At 45.2% G+C, this 27,452-nt stretch overlaps 1 protein-coding gene across 2 annotated transcripts in view; it reads left to right on the top strand.

The window, feature by feature from the left end:
- FAC1 (AMP deaminase, putative / myoadenylate deaminase) overlaps positions 1–27,452 on the top strand; it is a 173,373-nt gene that overhangs the window by 97,747 nt on the left and 48,174 nt on the right. For both annotated transcript variants that reach the window (XM_089983371.1, XM_089983370.1), the window contains exon 10: positions 148–209. In XM_089983371.1, coding sequence (XP_089839497.1) covers positions 148–209 — 62 coding nt within the window. The remainder of the gene's footprint in view (positions 1–147; positions 210–27,452) is intronic.

Genomic DNA, 27,452 nt, shown 5'->3' with positions numbered 1-27,452 from the left:
TTTTTGTTTTTCTTATTTATGGATTTCATCTTTGATATGCCAACATGCATATTCTGATTCTTATGTCTCTCGTAAGTGAATAACAACTAGCAACCTTTTGTGCCGGATTCTTTTAAGTGTATGTTGACCTTGCTTCCTGTGCAACAGGGCGTTTTCTTGGTGAACTGACTAAACAAGTCTTTTCTGATCTTGCATCAAGTAAATATCAGGTATCTTTTGATAGATGTTCATGTGCCTTTGGTGGGAATAGTTTCTCAATGATTCCTCTGCCATATTTTCCTTTTCCTTCATATTGTTATCTTATGTGACATTGTTTTCCTAAGAAAGTGTTTCATCTTATGTGATGATTAATTATTTCATGTGAGAATTGAATTTGTAATCCCGTATTTCTTCTGTAATACAGCATTATGGCTACACATTTCATAGTTATGTTGCAACTGACATGTGTTGTCATGATCAAGGAGGGGTTCTTTTAGGATGTGTCTTTTAACATCAAAAACTTGAAATCTCTTAATCGGAAGTCTGTTGGAGTTTAAGATTGGTTTTGGTATCCTGGTCAAGGTAGGTCCTTGGGTATGTCCTGACACTAAAGGTTCTTGAGAAAATTTCTATTGTTTGCTTTGATTGTTTTGGAGAAACTAGGAGAAGGATAGGCCTGAGTCTTTATTACACGTGAAGGTGTATATGTATCTGTCTATGTACTTAAAAATGTATATAGGTACATTTTGTTGAAGACATACATACATGCATAGACACATGAAAGACTCATAGAATAAAAAAGAACTGATCACATAAATATCTTGTACTCTACTAAATTTTTAATTTACTCTTTCAGGTCCCAATTAAGATAAGTTACCAAAACTTTTAGGGCAAAAGAAGCTCGAACTTATTGTCCATTGTAGGCTGTTTACAAATGTATACGTAGTTCTTAAAATGGAAACTAGTTTTACTCTCTAGTGTTGTGTTGTTGAGCTATCACTGTATTAGAAAGATGTAGAAACAGTTTTAGGGTTTTCATATGTGACTCCACTCCAATCTACTCATTTCAGCACATGCTGTTGCATCTGTTGTTTCTGCGCTTGCTCTGGTTGCTGGCTATATCATTTTCATCCCAAAAAATAAAAGAATCTCGGAAAGGATGATGGACTTGCCATTTTTCTGATGCGACAAATGCTTTGCCTTCACACTAATGCATGAGTTAAATTATGTATCCAGCTTTTCCATTAAATTGTGCATCCATAAAGTAGTTTAGGTATTATGCCTGCCAACATTAGATATTCAGCTTTTGTACTGAGCTTTGAAACACTTTGTCGCATAAAAATATAGAGCAGCCAGAAATTGTCTCTTTGGGTTATGTACACGTTCAACATTGAGTGTGCCACTATGGACTGAATTAATTACTGTTAGTGATTGTTAAAAAGTGTAATATGAGCTTTACTATTCAGTGTGCTACTGCTACCCCTTCCTATGTACATGTCATCATTTATAGGGTTACTAATTTACTATTGTAATTTTGCCTCAATTAGTTGTAGGGCTGTAGAGTCAACTATTTTTGTCCTATAGTGCCATAGAGGTCATATATCGTTGTAACCATTCATTTTGAATCTCAATGAAGTTTTTTTTCTGCTTTGTGCCTTCTACTTCTCTAGTAGTGTTTCTTCTTTTTTCTCTTGTGATATGGTATCAAAGCCATATTCACACTAGGGAGAGGTCATCAAAGTGTAGCAGAAGGTTGTCAGAGGCTTCATTCTTAGCTTTGCTCAAAACTAGGCTCGTTTTTCGAGGTGATGACGTCATCACACCCAGGAGAAGTTCTGATTCTGCATTATTTGACATGGATATTTGGTAGATGATGATTTTAAGAGTCTAACAAACCAAGAATTGTGTCAATCAGATCAGTATTGGATTTTCTACGGATTTTTGAATATTTTCTGGACAATAGGTTGAAGTGGGGTCAGATTTGAGAAATCTGCTCAGATCAACCTTATCGGTAGCTTTTGTTGGTTTGGATTGGACGTATTCTGGTCGTTTTTCAGTATTAAAGCCTTTGGATGCTATTTGGGTGCATTCTATAGTGTGATTTGAGTGAGTTTTGATGTGCTTTTGAGGGTACTATTACAGGCGGTAATAGTATTTTTGGAGTTTTGATTTAATTGGCTTGTGATAAAAGGCTTATCAGTGTGGTATTTTACTATCTGTGACTGTTGTTGAGTTTGAGGTTTTGGGTGCTTATTTCTGGCGACATTTGAGTTTGAAGGGTATCGACCTTATTGGACTGCTATATTGGTTATGGTTCTCTGATATATTATTCATCTCAAGTGTTAATTGTGAGATTTAGTTTGTTGCGTCTCGGTTTTCCCTATTGTGAGGTATTTTGGTATTGTTCTTGCTTGTTATTGGCTTCTTTTCACTTATTGTGAAGGGTAAAAAGTTGCTGTAGACTTTTATTGGGATTCTTGGGGTTTACTCACCAATCTTGTGTTGGGAACTGCATAGTGGAGGCTGGTTCTGCTACATTGTGTTTGTTCTGTTGTTGGAAGTTGTTCGGACTCCTATTTCAGGCGGTGATAGTGTTTTGAGGGTATTGACTATATCGAGTTGTCAATCCTGATATTTGAATATTTGAAAGATTTGAAATTTGAATGCTGATTGTTAGCATGTGGCTGTTGAAACTGAGATTGTCTTATCATGAGTTGTTTCGTGAGTGGTCTTGCTCACTATTTGTATCAATTCATCATTGGTGAAGAAACAATACTTGGTGTTGGGTTATATTGGACCTTGTTTTGCTATATTTTTTGCTTTCTGTAGAACTTTGAATTGTAGTTTGGGATTGGTGAGTTATGGAGAAGAAGAGTGATGTGAACTACAATACAAATTTTGAACAATGGGAAAGGTAGATAGATGCAAGGCGTGATGCACTCAGAGGAGGTAGTTTTGAAGGATTCAAAAGTGACATGAGCCTCATCTGTTGTTACTTTTGTAAAAGGCTTGGTCACATGAAGTCATGCCCTGTGCTGGAGAGAAAGAAGCATCGAGCTTTCACAATTCCTTGTGCTGGACATGCTGGAAAGCCTAAGGATACTTTGTCTTTTATGACTAGTGTGCATTGTATTCTTGATGTAGGGAGCTCTTCATATCCTTTGCATGCTACCCAACTCATTACTTTTAAGCAACTTCTTGCTCAGACTAATGGTTCAACTTCTTCTTTTTCATCTACCTCTTTTGGTACTACTTTTGTTGGTTTTTCGAGTGCTTTCTCAGGTTGGTTAATAGATTTAGGTGCATCATGTCATATGACTACACAAGTGTCTATTTTAACCAACTGTCGTCCTTGCAGTGACTTATTCCACATTGCAGATGTGTCTTTTATGCGAGTTTCCAAGGTTGGATCTAGCACTCCCAAGTAGAGTTTGAGGATCTAAGCACTATGTGTAGTAATTGGTCCAAACCCACCTTGGTCGGCGCCTTCATGAGCGAACTCATGGATGAGATTAGGGTTGAGTTTATGACTCTTGACTCACAGACTTTGGAAGAGTGTTATGTGAAGACATGGATTGTGGAGGAACAATTGAAAAGATCCGGTTATATAAAGAGGCCTACTCGTGTAAAATCCACGTAAAAAAAAAAATTACCGGACCCGGGTCAGGTCGGGACCCGACCCAGGCCTGCCCTCGTTAGGGTTTTAAAACCCGACGCAGGGTGAGGGCAAAGCCCTCCCCTGTGCGCCGCTCCTCACCCGCGCCGCTCCACCCTTTAGGTAGGATAAGGAAACCCCTTGAGGGTTTCCCCGGATCTCGCCCCTCCCTGAGCTCTTTAAGAGCGTTGCGGGAGGAGGATCAATGCACTGCCCCCCCTTCTCGTTCCCTACGGGCGACAACCTCGCCTGCAACCGCGACGCCACCTCCATCTCTCTTCTCTCCCCGACTCCATCTCTCTCTCGTTGCCGACACCGACGCCGACGCCGACGAGCTCCTCTCTGTCGAGGCACCCCGCCGACCACCACCTTCTTCTCCCTCCTCTTTGTTGCGAGCAGCGACCTCCGGCTACCGCGCTCACGGCCGCCACCCGCCTTTCTTCTCCTTAGGTAAACCCCGCCCCCCATTGTTGTTTATTGTGTCGATAGGGGGCTCCGTTCCCCCTGTCCATCTTCTTTGCCGACAGGGGAGCGGAGCCCTTGCCGATCATTTTGTCGACGGGGGGCTCCGTTCCCCGTGTCCCTCTTTCCTTGTCGGCAGGGGGGCAGAGCCCTCTGCTGTTCGTGGTGTCGACAGGGGGCTCTGTTCCCCCTGTCCCTCTTTCCTTGCCGGTAGGGGGGCAGAGCCCCCTGCTGTTCGTGGTGTCGACAGGGGGCTCCGTTCCCCCTGTCCCTCTTTCCTTGCCGGCAGGGGGGCAGAGCCCCCTGCTGTTCGTGGTGTCGACAGGGCACTCCGTTCCCCCTGTCCCTCTTTCCTTGCCGGCAGGGGGGTAGAGCCCCCTGCCGTTCGTGGTGTCGACAAGGGGCTCCGTTCCCCCCTGTCCTTCTTGTCTTGTCAGCAGGAGGCCCTGCCGTTGGTTGTTTTGTCAGGCAAGGGCCGAGGCCCTTGCCATTGGGTGTTTGTCAGGCAGGGGCCAAGGCCCTTGCCATTCATTGCTTTCGTCTGGCAGGGGCTGTGGCCCTTGCCGTTTGTTGTTTTGGCAGGCAGGGGCCGTAGCCCCTGCCATTCGCTACTCCGTCTCCTTTGGGGGTTTTTGCCGTAGGGTAGCACCCTCCTGCCTCAGATCATTCTTCCTGCAGGGGGCTATGTCCCTGCCTCTGTTTGGGTTTCCCTGCCTTTGTGGCAGTTCTCCAGCAGGGGGCTTACCTCAGTTCTGCCTCGACTTTTCCTTTCTACAGGAGGGCACAACTCCTGTCCTGCGATGGCTTGTTCGTCAGGGAACCCTATCTCTCTACGCCCCTTGGTTGTTCCAGCAGGGGCTGGAGCCTTGCCCCTCTCGTTTCTTTTATAAAATGCTAACTATTCTTTTTCACAGTTTGTGCAACACCTCACGCTTGCCCCCATATCCTAAGTCGTCATCACCCACGCTCGGAGACGATCACCACCTCACAACTCCCTAAGGTAGGGTAAAGTCGCACAAAGGGCAATAAATGAACCTATTTAAGTTGAAATAATTAAGATGCCCATGCTAGATATACTTAAATTTATATTGCTTCTGCATTGCATATTTTCTTGTCTGCATATTTATAAGTCGAGGTATGATTTTACTCTTTGAGTATTAATTTGCGTATTTGCTTATGTGGTTGAAGGTGGTTTCGTACTTTTTGCAATACTTATGCCCTTAATTGCTTGCATATATACTTGCCTGTACGTTCCTATGGGTCGATGCACAATTTCATTGTTCGATCATTATTTTGCATAGTTGCTTATGAGTTTAAGTGTGGTTTCGTATTTCTTGAAATACATATGCCCTTGTTTGCTTGCATCCATTTTTGCTTGCACATTTCCTTTGAGTGAGGTACAACTTCGTGTATCGTGTATTACTTATGACCTTATGTGTTTGCCTATCTAAGTGGTCAAGGTATGGTTTTGGTATCTCGTGTGTTACTTATGTGCTTTTCGCTCGATGTGCGGCATTGCAAGTCGAGAGTTGCTTGTTGTCATGTTATAAACTGCATATGCTCACACTTATGGTAAATATGTACTTACATAAATGTAGTCTTGTGCCTAACCTGATTTCAGTTGTTTTCAAAACACTAGAAGTTGCGCTTGTGCACTATAGTTCTTTTAAAGAGGATTTCCTTCTGCAAACCCAGTGCTCTTCAAAATGCACAACTTTTGCAAAGTTAAATTTTAAGTTTTGTCGGATTGCGAACTCACATTTGGGCCCTCCCAGGTCCACACACTTGGGATAAATATTTTATAACCCCGATTCGAATTGCGACCCAATTCGAATAACCCCGTTCAGGGGCATGAACCTATGAATGAGTGGGGTTCTGTTGAAGGACCCATTCTTCATTTATCAATCTAGTGTCGCATGTCGATACTAAGATAAATTTTGGGATGCAAGATTGATAGTGATGTGCCTTGTGTGAATGACTCAATGTGGCATTGTGGCTTTTAAGGATAAATCGTACCAAATGAGCACTCCTATATTCTTTGGATCGTTATGAAGTTGTGTGTTGGGTGTTCCTTTTGAGAAGCCTATGCACCTCCCTTTTTCAGTGTAGCGTACTTTTAGACATGCACAACATGTTAAGTACTTTGTTGATCGGACGAAAGATCCGAGACGACCTTGTATCATGAAATATGCAAAATATTGTTGAAATGAATTCAAGACTTATCTTGTCAAATTGTGTTGTGTTACTTCTTATGCAGATAATATCTGTTGGGGTTTCTTTGGTGAAACCATATCCTTTTTATCGTAGTCGTACTTTTGACAAGTACGTTCGTACTTTTTGACAAGTACGTTTTCTTACGTTGCGATGATTGAATGAGTAGGTTGTGGCAACCTTGATGAGTGCAAATAACAAAATGCTGAGATCACCTAAATAAGTGATGATTTCCGCCTTCACTGGCAAGATACTCGAGTTGGGTCGAAAGACCAGAGTATGTAGAATGGGTCTTCAGTTAACTACCCCTGATGTACTCATTCGAACCGCTGACTCCTGTCAAGAGAGAGGACGAGAAGGTACAAAAGCTTCGATGGACATGCCATTAATGGCCGTTACGAGCAAATGACTCGGCTTCCCCAGTCATCGGAGTTAGGGGAAAGAGACTACCATAATTATCCTAGGTGGTAGCTCTCCATGTTCGGGATGCATCCATTGTTTATGCTGCTTTGGAGATTTCTCTCTTGGTCACTGACCGTCCCCTTAGGTGCGGACTCAGTCAGCTATTCGGGTTATCTTAAAATACATAGCATAATAAACCCCCAGATCAGTCTAGGCTTTTTCTAGAGTCGTGCCTTGTGCGTACCCGCTTGGCCAGTTAATATCAAAACATAATTTAAATCCGATCACACAATTTGTTGAGTTATGCACGTATGAAAGCTATAGTATGCAACAAGTTTCAATACTTATGGAATTGTGTGTGTGGTTGATGTAGCATCATATTTTGCTTGCTTATGCAGTGCTTTGCTTATAATAATTAGCCTACTTGTGCCAGTGAAATGCTTGTAATAGTTTTAGCATTTTGCTCATGATAGTTGCTCCATGAATCTGTTGAAATTAAATTGCTATATAATTGCCTGTCTACTTGACATATTAAATTATTTTGCTTAACTATGTTCTATATCGTCCTGTATGTGCACCTACCAGTTTTTAGTGAAACTGACCCATTTTATGGGCAGGTGATGTATAGGTGATACACTCTGCGATGACACGATGACGCGATGAGATCAAGATAGAGCTCTTTCCCTGACGTTTTGCTCTTGAGGACATGTTGGTAAATTTGGTATGAAGTGTATTTCAAAAATTCTGTTTTAATTAAACATTGAGTTACTAAAACTGTTTTAGTAAACTTCTTTTTGGTTTCAACAAATATAATGAGTTGCAAAATCCCATGAACAAATTCTCAATTATTGAAACTGCATTTCAAAACCATTTGATTTCAATAGTTGTGCGGGATTCGACAAAGGAAAGTTTACGCTGTAATGCGCTCAAGGTCCATTGACTTGTGGTTTTAAAAATATCATTTTCCGCTGAAGTACTATTTAAACTCTGATAATCGTATGATTTCAAACCTTTTTAAACTATTCTAAAAGTTACAAGTCCTGGATTTTTGGGGCGTTACAACTCGACCCCTCGATAGGCCGAAAACGCACACCCAAGTCAAGGAAGAGGGTGCCAAGCCCAAATTCAGACCCTTTCCATCAAGACCGAATTTGTGAGCAAGTCTCAAATGGCGGCTGAAAGCAACAAGGGACTGTGTTATAACTACGATGAAAAATGGAGTCTAGGGCACGAGTGCAAGGCCCTTAAGATGTACATAGTCTTTGAGAGTGAAGAAGAAGAAAGTGAGGATGAACCAGTCCAAACCTTGGGAGAAAAGAAAGAGGAATTGGACCAAGGACTTGGAATCTCCTTCCATGCCCTTGTCGGAGTGTCCGTTTCAAACTCCATGCGTGTCAAAGGAAGGATGTACCGACATCAAGTTGAGGTGCTAGTCGACATCGGATCGACCCACAATTTTGTGCCAATCCTTGAATGCCACATGAAGGAGCAACCCATGTTCAGTGTAATGGCTGGGGATGGCAGCCACCTTGCGTTTGCTAATGTTTGCCTCGAAGTGTATTTGGATCTCCAAGGATCCAAGTTCAAGGTAAACCTCTATGTGCTACCAATGAAGGATGCCGATGTAGTGCTAGGGATGAGTTGACTCCAATTCCTAAGAAGAGTCCAGTGGAACTTTGGCAAGATGAAGATGGGCTTCGAGAAAAGGCAAGAAGGTTGTATGCCTCAAGGCCCATAGGCTTGAGGGCGGTGATGAGATAGGCTCTGAAGAGGATCTCAAAATCTCTAGAGCCACTCGGGTAGCCTTGCTTTGCTTGGTCCAAGCCACAAAGCAATCGGGAAACAACAAAGTAGAAGAGGTCCATCCCGGGATGTAAGAAGTCCTTGTAGAATTCGAGGATGTGTTCGTGGAATCAAGATCCTTGCCTCCTAAAGGTCCCAAGATCACCATATCACCCTCATTTCAGGTGCGGGACCCACTAGTGTTAGACCATACCTGAATACACATTCCCTGAAGGACGAGATAGAAAGACTCTTAAAACCTTTTGTGATGTTAACTTTGAAGGATTTACATGAGATCCACGCTCCACTACGGGATTCTATGTTTTCATTGGAAGTTTTCTGAGGAAGCACAAAAAGCAATAGTGATCACATTATCCACTACACAGGCAGAGTGCATGGCTGTGACTCAGGTTACTGCAAAGATTATATGTATTAGATGGTTTCTGGGGGAGCTAGGTGTTTCAGTTTGTGGAAGAACCTCCTTGTATTGTGATAATATGAGTGCTATTTACATTGCAAAGAATCTAGAGTTCCATGAGGGTAAAATACATTGAGATAGATTGTCACTTTACTAGGAGGGCATATGAGGATGAAATTATAGCTTTGGAGCACGTGAGCTCAAAAGAGAAACTCCATACATTTTCACTAAGAGTCTTGCCCCTTTACACTTTCAGTCATTCCTTTCCAAACTTGGGATGATTATGCTTGCATCATCTCAAGTTTGAGGGGGAGTGTTATGAAGTCTAATATGATCTGTACTATTCAATGTGCTACCCCTTCTTATGTACATGCCATTATTTATAGCGGTACTATTGTATTTTTGCCTCAATTAGTTGTAGGGCTGTAGAGTCAACTATTTTTGTCCTGTAGTGCCATAGAAGGTAGACCCTCATATATTGTTGTAACCATCTGTTTTGAATCTCAATGAAGTTTCTTTTGTCTTGTCCCTTCTGCTTCTCTCCTAGTGTTTCTTCATTTTCCTCTTGTGATAGGGATTGTTCTTCTAATAGACTATTGCCATGTGCCAAAGTACATTTCACACATATCATTATTCTTTTAAAAGTTCATGTAGCGGGACAAGGAAATTCATAAATTGTGCTACATGATGTTTTGCATAGGAAGTATCTGACCTAGTAATCGGTAGACGGTGCAGTGCATGAGCCATGCTTTTACATCTTTTTGTTGGAGTTCTTTTTTTGATAACTTTCTGTTCATAGCACAGGGCACATTTATTGGCTTTATGTCATTGTTGAACTTGTATGAAACATCAAGTGCATATTTTTGTCATTAGAATTTGATCTTTTTATTGCTTCTATCAATCTTAATAGCAAGAAAATACTTTAGTTCACCAAGATCTTTAATAAGAAAATTTTAATTGAAAATTTTTAATTAACAATTTTGAATTTCTAGTAACTATAATATCATCAACATGCATCAATATTATTGTCTATGTCACATGAACACTTTGCTTATGTGTATCCTTTGTTGGCATGATACAACAATCGGGAACTCCAGGATACTTTATAGCCAGAGCCAAACCGATGTCTGACACAGTCAACATTGTATCATTAATGTTACCTTTTCTTTTTGTAATCTGCATTACTTATTATTTGATGTTTTTAAATATAGGGACTTAGAATTGCTATTATTATTTGCTACCCTCGTAAGGAACCCCTTAGATGGAACTCAATAAGGGGAAATTGTTTTGACCAAATCTGACATCATGGATGTACTCAGCATGTTCAAAATAGTAGGAATCAACGTTTGGATCATAGTTCTTCGACGTAAAAATATGCTTTTTTGAGGTTTGAAAATTTGGTACATTATAACGTCGTTGATTTTTCCACCTTCGTAAAATCAGACATATACGTCAAACAAACACAATTCAAGGGTTAGTTTCTACTAAACTTAATATGTAGATCACATTTGGATGGTCAGATGTACAAAAAAACTGGAAAAAATAACAATATTACATTTCTTCAATAGGGGGGTTCGTTACCCATGAGGATAGCAAACATGACCATATATATGCCAATATATGTATGTATGTATATGTGCATGTGCGTGCGCATGTGTGTGTGTGACCATGTGTACAGCCTGCAAAAAAAACAAACAAACAAAAAAAAATCATGTCGGGCACGCGTTAGACACGTGTCGGACACGTGCCGACGTCTGTATGCCGTGTTGGACCCGGATCGGATACGAGCCCAACCCGGACCTGCGACCCGACTTCTCGAAGTATTGAGAGCCTGCGCCTTTTAAAAGACGCAGGCTGTGAGACGAGGGGCAAAACCCTCGCCCCTTCTCTCTCCTTTGCTCCACCTCCCGTCTCCGGCCCCTTCCTTGCAGACGTCGACGATCGGAGTCGTCAACGACCTCCGAGCGTCGACGACCTTCGAGCGTCAACGACCCCCTGTCCCCGTCGCTCCCCTCTCTCGGTGTCCACCGGCATCCACCTCAGCGACCACCCGTGACCGGCGGCAGGAAGACGCCAACGACAACGTCACAGTCCCCCTTCCTCTTCTCTTTATCTCCCCTCGTGTCCAACCACCTACCGTCGATAGCTGTCGGTGATCGTACCGACGACCTTCACCCGCGGTAACCCTCACTGGAACTGCGGTGAGCCACCCCTGTCACCACCTTTCTCCTCTCTGCCTCTCTGCCTCCCGTCTCACATCCCCTTCCTCTGCGGCCACCGGTGACTAGAGCCGCCGACGACCCTCCACGTTCGTCGACGCCTTCTCGGCTGACACCCTCCGTTCCTGACCTCGTCGGCTGCCTCCTCTCTTTCCTTCGTCGCCTTCCTTGCAAACACCGACAACCCACGACCGGGCTCCCCTGTTGACAAACGTCCCCTTCTTCGACAGCCTCGCCGGCAACCCCGATTCGCGCCACCTCTCCTTCATCCTCTTCTTTTGTTTGCCGGGACGATGTAGACAACCGCCAATCTCCCCTGGCAAACCCTCAAAACCTTTCTGTCACCCTCTAACTCCTTGTGTCTGGCAGACAACCTCCTGCGAGCGACCCCCGACCATCGCCACCCTTGCTCGGGCAGCTCGCCCGACGTCCCCGATGCTGCTTTTGCTCTCCTCCTTCGTGCTCGCGTTTCGACATCGCTCACCAGCGACATCCCTCGTCGCCGCAGTCTCCCCAGGTAAACCCCACCCCTTTTTCCGTTTGGTGGTGGTGGACCAGAACCACCATCGTGGGTGGCTTTGTGATGCAGTTCACGTAGAAGGAGGAGAGAAATAATGGTCCACCGTAAATCGGTGGGGCTGAACTTCTTTATTAAACTCAGAAATGTCTCAATAGGCAATGGGAAAATGCAATAAACAGGGAAGAATGCAATGGAAAACAGTAAACAAATAAAAGAAAAGGAAAACTGCAGGAAAAGAAAAGTCGGCTGGGGCTTTTGAGTCTTCAATAATCCTTCACGCAACCCTAGACAGTCCTTTTAAAGATTGTCTACTGGATCGAGTCGTGGGTCCAGATTTGGATCCGACCCACGATCCGGTTCAGTCCTTCTTTGTAGCTGGTTCTGGGGCGCGTGAGCTCCACCACGCCTGACGTAGGTGCGCAGGGGTACCTCCCTGCGTCGTGGCTCCGTCCCTGCAGGTGAGTCATAGTCACGGGGTCTTTCATCTGCCCTGTGTGGTGGATCGAGTGGCACGATGGGCCCAATCGGGTCCTGCCCTGCATCATACTCCCCTGGTTGGGAAGAAGTCGGCTCTGTCGACTTGTTGTTGCCACAGTAAGCATATAGATCAGCCACGTTAAAAATAGGGGAAATATGCCAATCATCGGGCAACTCAAGGTGGTAAGCATTTGAACCTAACCGCTGGAGGATCCTAAAGGGGCCATACTTCTTAGGACTTAATTTGCTATAGGTTCCGACGGGAAAACGCTCTGGGCGCAGGTACACCCAGACAAGTTGACCGACCTCGAAATGGACATCACGACGACCCTGATCCACGAAAGCTTTGTAGGTCTCGTAGCTTTCAACAAGTTTGGTCCGGACTTGTCTGTGAATGTCACGCATATATTCAACGGCATCAAAGGCATCCGGAGCTGGAGCTGAGAGATCTGACACAGGGGCGAGGTCAACGACATGGGTGGGAGACCGACCATACACTACTTGGAACGGAGATTTACCAGTTGACCGGTTAATGGAGTTGTTATAGGCAAACTCGGCTTGAGGCAGAACGAGATCCCAAGTTTTGACATTTTCGCCCACTAAGCTTCGTAACAAATTTCCCAAGGTGCGGTTCACAACTTCGGTTTGACCATCAGTCTGGGGGTGATACGCGCTACTGAACTGGAGCTTAGTTTTTAACAGGGTCCATAACGATTTCCAAAAGTGGCTCATAAAACGCGTGTCGCGATCGGAAGTGATTGTGTGAGGTAGACCGTGGAAATGGGCAACATCTTTGAAATAATATGAAGCGACTAAAGAGGCATCGGTGGTGCGTTTGCACGGAATAAAGATAGCCATTTTGGAGAACCGGTCAACAACTACTAAAATTGAATCAAAACGACGTGGTGTGCGGGGAAGGCCCACGATAAAATCCATGGACACATGCTCCCACGGTCGTTCAGGAATGGGCAACGGGGTGTACAAACCACTATTCTGACGATGACCCTTGGACACTTGACACACATGACAACCTTGGATAAACTTGACAACATCTTTGCGCATTTTGGGCCAAAAGTATCGTTCATCTAAGAGAGCGAACGTCTTATCATGCCCGAAATGCCCTGCTAACCCACCTTCATGTAATTCAGAAATCAACTGAAGCCTGAGGGAGAAATTGGGTACACATAATTGGTTGCCACGGAAGAGGTAACCATTATGAATACAAAAACGGGGGTCAAGGTTATGAGCGGAGGAGGTGCATCCTTCCCAGACTTTGTGAAAATCAGGGTCCGTAGGGTATAACTCTTTGCATTGTTCAAAACCTATGACCTGCACCGACATAGTCATCAACATGCTGTTCTTCCTACTAAGAGCGTCAGCCACCTTGTTCAGGATACCCGATTGATGCCGAAGCGAAAAGGTGTACTCTTGTAAGAAGCTGACCCACTTGGCATGACGAACACTCAACTTTTTCTGACTATTCAGGTACTTCAATGCCTCATGATCCGTGTACAAGACAAATTCCTTGTAAATGAGATAATGCCTCCAATAACGAAGGGCTTGTACAACGGCATAAAACTCAACATCGTAAGTGGAGTATTGGCACCTGGCCTGAGTCAGCTTCTCGCTAAAGAAGGCGACAGGCCTACGATTCTGACTCAAGACGGCGCCAATCCCCACTTTAGAGGCATCACATTCAACCTCAAAGACTGCACTAAAATCGGGGAGGGCTAAGACAGGGGCACTGGTCATTTTGTCCGTGATGATCGTAAAGGCTTTGTTAGCCGCTGGCGTCCAATGAAAACTAGTACCTTTTAAGCACTCCGTGATGGGGGCCATAAGGGTACTAAAATTTCTCACGAAACGTCGGTAAAAGGTGGCTAACCCGTGGAAACTACGGATCTCTCCTATAGTCTTTGGGGTAGGCCTATCGACAATCGCGCGGACTTTAGCAGGGTCGGCCTTGACGCCATCAGAAGACACAATAAGCCCTAAGAACACGACACTGGATGTCATAAACTCACACTTCTTGGCATTGGCATACAATTTTTCCTTTCTCAAAATATCTAAGACTTGACGCAGGTGACTCAAATGATCAGACAAAGAAGAGCTATAGACCAAGATGTCGTCAAAGTAGACAACAACAAACTTCCCAAGACACGGACGCAAAACTTGGGTCATCATATTCATGAAGGTACTGGGGGCATTAGACAACCCAAACGGCATGACTAACCACTCGTACAATCCATCACGTGTCTTAAATGCTGTTTTCCACTCGTCTCCCTCGCGTATACGAATCTGATGATATCCGCTTTTTAAATCAATTTTAGAGAAAATGGAGGCACCGGATAACATATCAAACATATCATCTAGACGAGGAATGGGAAAACGGTATTTGACGGTGATGCGATTGATCGCACGGCTATCGACACACATGCGCATGGACCCATCTTTCTTGGGAGTGAGTAAGGCAGGCACGGCACAAGGACTAACACTCTCTCGAATGAAACCCTTTTGCAGTAATTCCTGAACCTGTCTTAACAACTCCGTGTGTTCGGAGGGGTTCATGCGATAAGCGGGAAGGTTGGGTAGACTCGACCCGGGTACAAAATCAATGGCATGCTGAACCACCCTTGTCGAAGGTAATCCATCAAGAAGGTCATCCGGCATAACGTCGCAGAATTCCTCGAGAAGAGGGGCAACATCCGCGGGAATGGACACAGGTGAACTCATCACTGGCTTAGCCACCAGGGCATAACAATAGCCATCTTCCTGGCAGTGGTCCAGGAAAAGCCGGTACGAGAGGCCTGCGAGTCGGGGGACTCGCTCGGGTTTGTCAACTGTGGGGAAACCCGTCTCCCGGATTGGTAGAAGGACGATCTTATGGCCATTAAAGATAAAAGAGTAAGTGTTCTTGCGGCCATCGTGAGTGGTCTGGCGATCAAACTGCCAGGGACGTCCCAAAAGAATGTGACACGCATGCATAGGGGCCACATCACACCACACCTCATCGTGGTAGTGTTCCCCCATGGAAAACCGGACTAGGCAACGCTGAGTGATGGGAACCTCATTTCCTTTCTTGAACCAGGCCATCTTATAGGGTTGGGATAACTTTTCGGTGTTGAGTTTCAAGGTAGACACCACACTCTCAGATACCATGTTCTCACATGCTCCGGTGTCAATGATGACATCACAAGCGTGACCTTCACAGTTGCATCGAGTCCTAAAAATGTTATTCCTTAGCCATTTCGATGGGGTCAATTCTCGGGGTGTAGTCAACACATGACGGATGGACAACAAACTTTCGACGTTGCCGTCGAACTCTATAACTCCCCGCTCATCCTCAACCTCAACTAATGAATTGTCCTCACTATCACTCTCACTTGCGGACTCGACAATCCCTTCAACCAGATGGGTGTTCTTGCTCACGGTCGGACACTTGGACGCGACATGTCCTAACTCTTGACACCTAAAGCAACGAAGGGTCGACTCAGTAGGTTTGGTTTTGGACCGGGTGTGGAAAGCTGGACCTGACTGGTCAGATTTGCTAAGGTCGGTCCTAGGTTTTGAGTCACTAGGGGAGCTTGCTCCCCTGGTTGGGAAACTCGGCTTGGGTCGGTTGGAGGGCTCACTACGGGTCGTTCGATATTCCTGCCTCCGCTTCAGCTTGTCCTCGATCTTCATGGCATAACTGCTGGCTTGATCTAATGTTTCGACTGTGACACAACTAAAATCATCAGAGATAGCAGGGCAGAGACCCGAAATGTACCTCGTGACCTGCTGACGAGCTGTTTCCTCGATCTGCACACGTAGGGAAAGACGATGGAACTCCGCGGTGTACTCTGCTACAGTTCGGGAACCTTGGCGCAGGGTCAGGTATTCCTTGTAGGCTCGCTCGGCGTGATCCGAAGGCACGAACTTTGACTGCATCAGTCTTTGCATTTCCTCCCACGACTGTACGCGCTCTAATCCCTGCCGCTCCCTTGATCGTTGTAGCTCCACCCACCATGTCTGTGCCAGGCCTCTCAATCGTGTAGAAGCTAACGAGACACGACGATGTTCAGCAACTGTGTGATAATCGAAGAAAAACTGCACTGCATAAGACCAGTCGAAAAACTGCTCCGCGTCGAATCGCCCCGCAAACTCCGGAAGATCCAATTTCACGCCATAGGTGGAAGAGTGGTCTGGTGGTCTCTGTTGTCGCGGCTCCACTATCCCTGCAGGATGCTCGTTCCAGAAAATGTCGTCGTCCCAAGCTGCTTCATTGCCCATATGGTGGTATTGTTCGCCGGGATGCTGGTGCTGTCGAACTCTCCCGATGGGGGGTCGGCGGTCGGGGCGCGCCGGTTCCTGCTGACATTGCCTCGGTCGGGTTTGCCCGTGGGCGGGCACCATCTGCGGCCGGTATGGTGGTACTGGAATGACGGGAAGTCCAAGGTTCGGGGGAGGGTTCGGTTGAGGTTCTGGTGCCGGACGGGTAGGATTGGTATAACATGGTTGTGGGTTAGGAGTATGGTATGGGGCCGGATATTGGGTTGGGGTTTGGGTCAGGTTTGGGTAAACAGGTTGGTTTGGGTTTGGGTTTGGGTATGGGTATGGGTATGGGTATGGGTATGGGTATGGGGGTTGGTGGGTATATGGATGGGTTGACTCGCCCGATGGGATGTGAATCGGGCCCACTCCTACACTACTCGTCGGACCCAGATATGAGTGGGTTGGATCGAGGTTCGAGTTGTGGGGATAAGAAGCTTGGTTTGAACTCGATCCCCGATCCATAGCATTATGGGTCTGGTTTTGACCCGGCTCAAATCCAAACTGGAGCTCCGTCCGAGTCCGATATGGGTTAGGGTCGGTCTGAGGTATCTGTTGAGGGTCGGGACTAGTGGGTTGGTTCTGGCTCGGGGCTGCCCGCGAACCGGAACCAACTAGGTAGGCTGGGTAAGGGGTGTCTAGACCCAAACCCGTTCCCTGAGACCCAATGGCTGGTCCCAGTGACACAGGCCTGGGTCCTGTTGCATTACAAATTGGATTGGGTCTTCTTGGATCTGGATCCATCAACAAAGGTTCGCCCATTCCAGCTCGCAGGGATGCGGCTACGGAGCCTCCCCGTGTGGGGTCGGGGAAGGAATGCTCGTCTCTCCCAAACGGGACTGATAGGACCGGGCCAGCAGCAGGGTCCAGCGGGACGCTGGGCCCCGACCGACTCAGCTCACCCTGCGACACAGCCCGAGCGAGTCCCTGCCACGATCCTGCTCCCGCAGGTGGGCCCAGCGCAACACTGGGGCCCTGCAGGCTTGGGCCGACCCTCAGCGCACTTGCTGTTGCGCCTGGCCACGCACCCTGGCCTGCAGGTGGACCCAGCGTACCGCTGGGCCCCTGCAGGCTCAGGTCCACCTGTGAAACAGGCGCAGTCAGCCTTTGTCGGGAGTGGGGTGCTCTTACTAGGGCATCGTTGTTCGGCGGGATCCCCTGGTGCTGTCGCGAGGTGTCTGGACCCTTCGTGGATGCTGAAACAGGCGCGGTCACTCGCTGTAGAGGTATCAGCTGGTGTGAATCAGCCCCTTGGAGGTTCAGATTTGCAAACACGCCCTCATCGATGTCAGCACCTGGTATTGCGCACGTTCCCTTGCGCGCCTCAAGTGCTGTCAACCGATCGTCCATCCCATCCAGCCTCTTCGATAGGCCTGCCACATCTCGGGTCACGCGCAACACATTCTCCTGGATTTTCGTCAACACCTCCATGACACGCAGCATGGGATCTTCGCTGCTCGCCTCCTCACGCACTTCGCTTTGTACAAGATCGGTTCCCTCCTCAAGAGCCATACCGCTGATGAAGTTGGAACGCCCACTGCTTTGATACCACTTTGATGCAGTTCACGTAGAAGGAGGAGAGAAATAATGGTCCACCGTAAATCGGTGGGGCTGAACTTCTTTATTAAACTCAGAAATGTCTCAATAGGCAATGGGAAAATGCAATAAACAGGGAAGAATGCAATGGAAAACAGTAAACAAATAAAAGAAAAGGAAAACTGCAGGAAAAGAAAAGTCGGTTGGGGCTTTTGAGTCTTCAATAATCCTTCACGCAACCCTAGACAGTCCTTTTAAAGACTGTCTACTGGATCGGGTCGTGGGTCCAGATTTGGATCCGACCCACGATCCGGTTCAGTCCTTCTTTGCAGCTGGTTCTGGGGCGCGTGAGTTCCACCACGCCTGACGTAGGTGCGCAGGGGTACCTCCCTGCGTCGTGGCTCCGTCCCTGCAGGTGAGTCATAGTCACGGGGTCTTTCATCTGCCCTGTGTGGTGGATCGAGTGGCACGATGGGCCCAATCGGGTCCTGCCCTGCATCACTTTGGGTCTACCAGGAGGGTGGTGCCGAGCACCCCTCCTCGCTGTCTCCTCTCTTCTTCGTCTCCCTCGACCCTCCTGTTCTCGTGTCGGTGGACCAGAGCCACCATCATGGTGGCTCTGGGTCTGCCAGGGAGGGAGGTGCTGAGCACCTCCCCTCGGTCGTCTCCCCCTTTCCCTTCTGGTAGGTGACAGGGCTGCCCCCTGCGTCGCCTCCTTTGTTTGGCAGAGGGCTCCCAGGGGAGGGCTCCCGGGTGGCCCTTGTGCCTTGGTCGACAGGGTGACAGGGCCCCCTCTGCCTGCCTCTTGTTCAGGCAGGTTGGTAGGGTCCGAGCCCCTGCCAACCTCCCTTATGGTTCTCGGTAGGTTGGCAAGGGTCGAGCCCCTGCCAACCTCCCTTATGGTTCTCGGTAGGTTGGCAAGGGCCGAGCCCTGTCGTCGTCTCCCTCTCTTTTTCTCGTTGGGTGGGCAGGAGTCGAGCCCCTGCCACCTCCCTATGTTCGGATGGGTCGGCAGGGGCCAACCCCTGCCGCCTCCCTGCGTTTTGGTTGGCGGGGAGTGGTCGAGCCCTCCCTGTTCCCCCCTTCTCTCTCTCTCTGCTGTTGTCGGGCAAACAGGGGCTCGACCCCTGTCTCTGCTCCTTTCCAGTAGGCAGGGGGCAGAGCCCCTGCCTCTGTGTTCTTCTTGTCAGGCAGGTAGGGGCAGAGCCCCCTTCCTCCATGTGGTTTCGGCGGATCGATAGGGGCCAAGCTCCCTGCCGCCTGTTCTTCTTGCTGGCAAGCCGACGAGGGTCGATCCCCTGCCGTCTTCTGCCTTTCTCAGCAGGTCGGTAGGAGCGGAACCCCCCTTGCCCTTGCCACTCCCTGTACCTCTTAGCCCCCTAGCCCTCTCGGCTGTTCGGTCAGGCAGGGAGCAAGGCTCCCTGCCTCTGCCGCTGCTTGCTGTCGGTGGTCTGCAAGGCCCTGTTAGGGGGCCTTTGCTGTTCGAGCAGGCAGGGAACCTAGGACACCCTGCATTGCTGCCTTTGCTGTCCTTCTGCAGGGAGCTGAGCTCTCTGCCTACCCTCGTATCGGGGTCCGGTACTGCTGCAAGTCTTACCGGACCCGCTTCTCGTTTGTATTTTGGCATGCTAACGCTTTTACGCTCACAGGTTGAACGACGAATCCGGTTCACCCTTTTTGTGGCTCGAGCTCGTACTTACCTACGCTCGCAAGTGTATGCTGCACCGCAACCCCTCAGGGTAGGAGATTCTTGCATAAAAGGACAATGAACGAATAAATTCTAAAATAAGAAAAGATAATAAAAAATGAAAGAGGACGATGATATATGTATATGTATAAAATATATACGCATGTCTTTTAACTCAAGGATGCGGTTTCACGACCCTTGTCCTCTTTACTTTCCTTGCACTTTTCTTTTCTGTTGCCGCCGCGCTATATGTGCCAAGACTTTTAATTCTTGTCTTTACATTTTATGTCTTTTAATTCAAGGACGCTGTTTCGCGATCCTTGTCTTCTTTGCTTTTCTGCACTTTACTTTCCTGCTGCCTAGCGCTTTATGCGCCATGGCTTTTTACTTGTCTTTACTTTGCCGTCACGTTTTATGTGCCCAAGATTCTGTTTCACATTTACTTTCTACACTTTCCTTTTTGTTGCTCCGCACTTTATGCGCCAAGGCTTTCTTTTCTGTATGCCCTTATTTTGCTTGTTACTTGCTTGCATATCTTTCTAGCTGAGGTACGGTTTCGTACCTCGTGCGCTGCTTTATGTCTTTACTTGCTTGCGTGTTTGTTTGACCAAGGTGTGGTTTCGTACTTCACGCATTCTTTTGAGTATTTACGTACCTGCTTGGTTGTTTAGCTAAGGTGCAGTTGCGTACCTGGTGCACTGCCCTATGTATTTATTCGCTTGCTTATATGGTTGTTTAGTCGATGTATGATTTCGTACCTTGTGCACTACTTGCGAGGTTTTGCACTCGACACAATTTTGTACTTTGCGGATCGATCGTACTTTACTTTACCGCTGCACTGTAACGTGCATGTGGTTGCTCCTTGTTAGCTTGCACTCACTGAGTGCAGCTTCGAGCGTATTTCAACTTGTTCATTTGTCTTAAAAGACACGATGCATACTTATGCACTTGGTTCTCCAAAGGATGACTTTTAAGCACCAACCTATTTTCGAAACATATAGTTTTGTAAAGCAGATTTCGAAAGCCTTTTGCGAGATAGCGGCTGGATCTCCCAAATCGATGCATTTAGGAGAAGTGTTCTACAATTTCAGTTTGCGTATCCGATACAACTCGGATAACCCTGTTTAAGGGCATATGCATAAGATGGGTGAAGGTTCTCTACTGTGGAATCTGTGCCATCGCTAGACTAGTGTTGCATCACCCCCGATGCGAGACCTAGTTATTGGGTTTTCTGGCCAAACTAAGATAGTTGGCATTTTTTCTCCATTTACGAGATTATTGCTGATGGATTTCTTCTGAGAAATCCATGTCCCTCTCCTCATCGTCGTATCCTTAGTCATGTACGATATGTTTGGACTGCGAGGAGTAGGACGAGAGGTCTGTAATAACCTTGAGGCGTGTTTTGACACTTTCTGTTAATCATGTATTGTCGATGTTTGCCTATTAGGCAAGAGGCTCGTGACGGTCTAAAGGACCTGAGCATGACAAGTTTGAACTTGAATGGTTACACCATATCTTATCGGCAAAGTAATGTTGTGGGGATTCCTTGTGAGAAACCCATGCCCCTCTTATCATAGTTGTACTTTTAAACAGGTACGTTGCGTACTACGATGAGTAGGATGAGATGTCTCTGTTTACCTCGAACGTGCAATGGCACGTGTTTGAAATTACAAATGGTGATGTTGTTACCCTCACTATGAGTTGAACCCTCTCATCGCGGTTGTACTTTTGAACATGTATGTTGTGTACTTCAGTGAGTAGGATGAGAGGTGTGTGGTTGCCTCAAACGTGCATTGGCATATATAATTCACTAAATGATGACTATGCGCCTTTGTAGGCAAGTTGCTCGAGCGGGCATAATGGTCTCTAGCATGTACAATGGGGCGGCGGTTAAGAAACCCCCGTCGTGCTCGTTCGACATGGTTGATCAAGAGAGAGGATAGACAAGATATTAATGGCAGTTACGAGCAAAAGACTCGACTTCCCCAATCATCGGAGTTAGGGGAAATGCTACAAAGATAGTTTTCAGGCCACTTATGGAGAATGTTGGATGCATCCACGGGCCACTTATGCCTTTGGGGATTTATTCTCTTGGTCACTGGCCGTCTCTTTAGGAGCGGACTCAGTCAGTCATTCGGGGTATCATAAAATACATAACATAATAAACCCCCTGATCGATCTCGGCTGTTTCTACATTTCGTGCCTTGTGCGTACCCACAATGGCCAGCTAATAATCAGAACAAAATGTAAACTACTCATAGTATTATTGAGATGTGCGTACTGTGACATGACTTACTTGTTTGCCCTGTAGTTCAGCGTATACCACTCGTTGAACTATGCACGCCTGTTGTGACACTGTTCTTGTTGGTTAAACTGCTTATGCAGTTTCTTGCTAGTAATAACTAGCTGTTTGTACTAGTTAAATGCTTATGATAATAACATTACGCTAGTTGTAATATATTAGCATATGACTTGCTTTACTATTTGGTGAAATTGTTTGTGCTTGTTGTAATATAACACTTGTTGGCTTGCGTCTCTTACGACAAATGTAACTACTCACGGCTCGTAATCTACGAGCTGTCTACAACTAGAACTAATGTAGCTGCTTGTCTTATAAGCTGCCTACACCTTGTGGTTTATATATAATTGTTGCCATGTGATTGCTTATCACATGTAGCTTATAAACTACTTGTGCAATAGCTTGCACCTTATGATTAATATAATTACTTGTCGGTGAACTAAAGAATTCAACGGTTATTGCATGCATTGTAAACCTTGTTATGATTGCTATCTTATTCTATTACTCGGCTTACAATGCTTGACTGCTTGGTAGAGTTAGTTACTCCCTACCTGTTAGACTACTACAGTTGCTTACTTTACTTGTTTAGCACTTTGTCCGTTACTACTTTGCTTTACTGGAGTTTTGTTTGCCATACTGGAAAGCATGTATGGATAACTCTCCTAGTTTTACTTCTCCTGTTTAGTTGAGAAATTATCTTACTTATTGCAGTATTTGTCCCTCCTTGTCTTTTGCACCCCTATTAGTTTTTCGCGAAACTGACCCATTTCATTGACAGGTGGTGGACAGATTGAGGCAGCTTACTGTTAAATTATATACTTAAATATATATATTTAAGTATATAATTCTGTTGTATTACCAAAATACCCGATATGGGTATTTTGGTAATATCACTATGTATTTTACTTTTAAATATTTTTTCTTTTTCTTCTTTTTTCCTTTTTCCTTTTATTTATTTGTTTTGGACCACATAAAGGGGCCCCACCTTTCGTTGGGGCTCCAAACGATCATAAATATGACCGTTTGCAGGCTCCCAACGGCTAGAAGGGAGCTCCTCTATGTGGTCCCTTGGGTCCTCCCTTCTCTATAAATTGAGGGCTCCTCCCTCATTCATGTATGGCTTTTAGCCTCTCCTTTTCTCTCTTTCAATAAAGTTATTTTTGCCTTTGAAGGCTTTTCACCCCTTAGTGGGTTATTTGCACTTGTATTGTGCCTGTGTTCTCTTTTGCACATTGTGTGCTTGTGTTGTTGGCTTCCTTGCTTCTCATCTATTCACATGTTGGTGCTTCCGCGTCTTTCATTACATGGTATCAGAGCAAGGTTGGTGATCTTGCATTCTTGTTGAAGCCTTTGGGAAGCGTGCCTCTTAACTTATTTGAATAACGAAATCCTCTTTGGTATCTATGGGGTCCGAATCAAAGGTAGAGCTCTCTTTTAAGCTCAATGAATCCAATTATCTCATGTGGGCTTCCGCTATGGAGAATCACTTAAGAGGTAAGAAACTTTGGGGTTTTGTTATGGGAACCTCTCCCGAACCTTCTCTTAATCTCACTAAAATGGAAGGGGATGCTGAAAAAGCTTTGGATGGCGATGAGCGCATCAAGGCAATCAATGATCACCAATCCAAATTAGAGGATTGGGAAAGTAACCATGCCAACATGAACAATGTTGATCTAAAGAATTGTGCCAATATTGCGAAATTTAGAAGAACCAATGAGGCATGGTTCTTTCTTAAGGGTATGTATACTCAAAAGGACCTTGCTAGGCAATTCTTTTGTCAAGAAAAAATTATATCTACCAAACAAGGGGACATGAGTGTCCAGGATTATTTTAGTGCTCTTACTCTCCTTTTGGGATGAGCTTGCCCTCCTTGAACCTAAATGGGTGGCTCCAGAAGATATTGAATTAAGAAGGGAACAAGTTGAAAAAGAGCATTTTTTTTCAATTCCTCCATGGCCTTAGACCGGAGTTTGAGCAAGTTCGGGCATCTCTTTTTCATCATAGCAAAGCTCTATCTATCGAAGATGCTCTTGCCGAAATATGCCAAGCTGAAACTCGTCTTGGCATTTCCCTAAAGAATGATGATGTATTGGCCGTTACTAGGCCCGAAAATAATGTTAAAACCTATAGACCTCCTCATTTTGGAAAGAACAATAAAAGAGGTATCATATGTCACTTTTGTAATAAATCGGGGCACATTAAGCCTGTTTGTCCCAAGCTTAAAGCTAAGGTTGCCGCCGTTGAAGAAAATGCTTAAAAAAGGGAAGAAGATGGAGGTGATTTTAAAGTAGCTCTCAATCAAATCTTCGAAGTTCTCCAACACCTTCTCAAAAATTCATCTTCCTCTACCTCGAGTGCCGTGGTTGCCTGCTCTTCGTCAACCCGAGGTATGTGGATTCTTGACTCTGGCACATCCTTTCATATGACATCTCATAAAAATATTTTATCAAATGTGTTTACCGACCCCATACCTGTTAAATTATGTATATATAAATATATATATATATATATACATATACTTATATATATTCGTATATATATATGTATATATGTATATATACATAATATATCTCTTTTTATTTTTCTGTACAAACCAAAAACCCGATAGGGGTGTTTTGGTAAATCCACATGTACCTTTTCTTTTTTTGCTTTTTTTCTTTTTCTTTCTTTTTCCCCTTTTTCCTTTTTCTTTTTACTTTTTCAGTTTTTGTTTTAAAGGACCATAAGGGGCCCCACCTAGCTAGTCATTGGGGCCCCAACAGTCATATTTATGACCGTTGGGGCTCCCAACGACTAGAAGGGAGCCCCCTTTATGGTCTTCCTTTAAGCTCTCCTCCTCTATATATAGAGGAGGCTCCCCCTTGTAAATGTATTGGGTTTTCACCCTTCTCTTCCTTTTCTTCAATAATATCCAACTTATGACTTTAAGTCATTTTCCACTTTTGAGAGTTTTGTGTGTGCACATTTAGTGTTTGTGCTCTTGGTTCTAGTGGTCACTCTTAAAGAGTGCTTTTTGCTCTATTGGTGCTTCCGCCTCTTTTCATTACATGGTATCAGAGCTCGGTTGGTGGTTGGGCTTTTCTTTGTTATCTTGGAATGTGTGCCTCTCAAAATTTTGAAGAAAGGAAGGATATTTGGTGCCGATGGAACGTGACTCTAAAGTGGAGCTTTCTTTTAAGCTAAATGGGTCCAACTATCTCATGTGGGCCTCCGCTATGGAAAATCATCTAAGAGGTAAGAAACTTTGGGGTTTTGTTATGGGAACTACTCCCGAACTTTCTCTTGTTCTCACCAAAATCGAAAATGAGGTTGAAAAAGCTTTAGATGGCGATGAGCGCATCAAAGCTATTAATGACCATCAATCCAAAATTGAGGATTGGGAAAGTAACCATGCCAAAATTTTGGCATGGTTTATGAACAATGTAGACCTTAAAAATTGTGCTAATATTGCCAAATTTAGAAGGGCCAATGAGGCTTGGTTTTTCCTTAAGGGTATGTATACCCAAAAGGATCTTGCTCGACAATTTTTTTGTCAAGAAAAAATCCGTTCCACCAAACAAATGGATATGAGTGTTCGGGACTATTTTAGCTCTCTAACCCCTCTTTGGGATGAACTTGCTCTTCTTGAGCCTAAGTGGGTGGCTCCGGAAGATATTGAGTTAAGAAGGGAACAAATTGAAAATGAGCACTTTTGTCAATTTCTTCATGGTCTTCGCCCGGAATTTGAACAAGTTAGGGCATCTCTTCTCCATAAAAGCAAAGCTCTACCTATTGAAGACGCCCTTGCCGAAATATGCCAAGAGGAAACTCGACTTGGCTTAAGTGTTAAGAGTGATGAAGTTTTGGCCGTTACTAGGCCCGGATCAAATGTTAAAGCATATAGACGTCCTCACTTTAACAAAAACAGCAATAGGCCTAGAAAGGGAATAATATGCCATTATTGTAATGAACTGGGGCACATTAGACCGGTTTGTCCCAAACTTAAGGGAAAAGTAGCCGCGGTTGGAGAAAATTCTCCAAAGAAGGAAGAAGAAAGTGCCAAAGAGGGAGATATCAAACAAACTCTTAATCATATCTCCGAAGTTCTCCAACATCTTCTCAAGACGTCTTCTTCAACTTCCGGAGCCGCCATCGCCTATTCTTCATCACCTCCAGGTATGTGGATACTAGACTCTGGTGCTTCTTTTCATATGACATCTCATAAAAACTCTCTTTCAAATGTTTTTTCCGAACCAATATCCTCTTGTGTTTTAACGGCCGATGGAACATCATTGAAAATTGAAAGTATTGGAACACTTGATTTTAAAAACTTTTTCGTTCCTAAAGTAAGAATCGTTCCAAAAATTAATTTAAATCTTTTTTCCATTTCTCAAATCACCGATCATGGATGCCAAGTCTCTTTCTCACCTAAAGATTGCACCGTACAGGATCTCCAGTCAGGGAAGCTGATTGGGCAAGGCCATAGAAGGTGTGATCTCTATTTTATGGACTTTTTGACTCTTCCATCTAAGTCATCTTGTAATCTTGTAAAAGACAAAAGTATTGGAATTTGGTATGAGAGACTTGGCCATCCAAATTTTGTAAAAATGTCTCTTTTTCCGTTTTTGAACAATACTTGTAAAGACAATCACATGACTTGTAAAGATTGCATTTTTGGGAAATCTAAAGCTACTCCATTTTCTCAAAGAAGTTACTTTACCACTCGGCCATTTGAACTTGTTCATTCCGATGTGTGGGGACCTTCCCCTATTTTGTCTAAAGGAGGATTTTCGTATTATGTGGTCTTTATTGATGACTTCACTCGATTTACATGGATTTACTTTTTAAGTTGCAAATCCGAAGTTTTCTCCTTTAAAGAATTTCATGCAATGGTTAAAAATCAATTTTTGGGAAATCTATCTATTCTTAGGTCCGATTTGGGAGGCGAATATATGTCCAATGATTTTCAAAGCTATTTAAAAGAAAATGGAATTTGTCACCAACACTCTTGTCCCAATACTCCGCAACAAAATGGTCTTGCGGAAAGAAAGCATAGACACATAATAGAAACTACAAGAACGTTATTAATTTCAAAAAATATCCCAAAATCCTTTTGGGCCGAAGTGGTTCTAACCCAACATATCTTATCAATAGAACTCCTTCATCCTCTTTGAAAAATCTTTCTCCATTTGAAAAACTTTACAATATGTCTTCCGATTATATGTAAAACCCCATTTAAAAAAAAAAAAATCTCTGTTTGGACCCGGGCCGGGTCGGGTCCGGACCCGACCCGACCCGGGCCCCTTTTTATTTAGGGTTTTAAGAAACCTGAGCGTTCGGGCGCCGCAACCCCCCCCCTTTTTCTTTCCCCTTCCGATTTCCCCCTGCGACTTTAAGAGAGAGAGGTTGGAGGGCGAGGGGAGTCACGCCTCCCTCTCGCAGCCCTCGCTCCCCCCCCTCCGCGCCGGTCACCTCCCTCGCTGCGCCCTGTCGCTGACGCCAGCCACCATTCCCA

The sequence above is a fragment of the Nuphar pumila genome, chromosome 12, assembly GCF_984573655.1.
Source record: "Nuphar pumila chromosome 12, dmNupPumi1.hap1.1, whole genome shotgun sequence".
Lineage (NCBI taxonomy): Eukaryota > Viridiplantae > Streptophyta > Magnoliopsida > Nymphaeales > Nymphaeaceae > Nuphar > Nuphar pumila.
The sequence above is the reverse complement of the archived record's forward strand: the minus strand, read 5'-3'. Positions and strand labels throughout refer to the sequence as shown.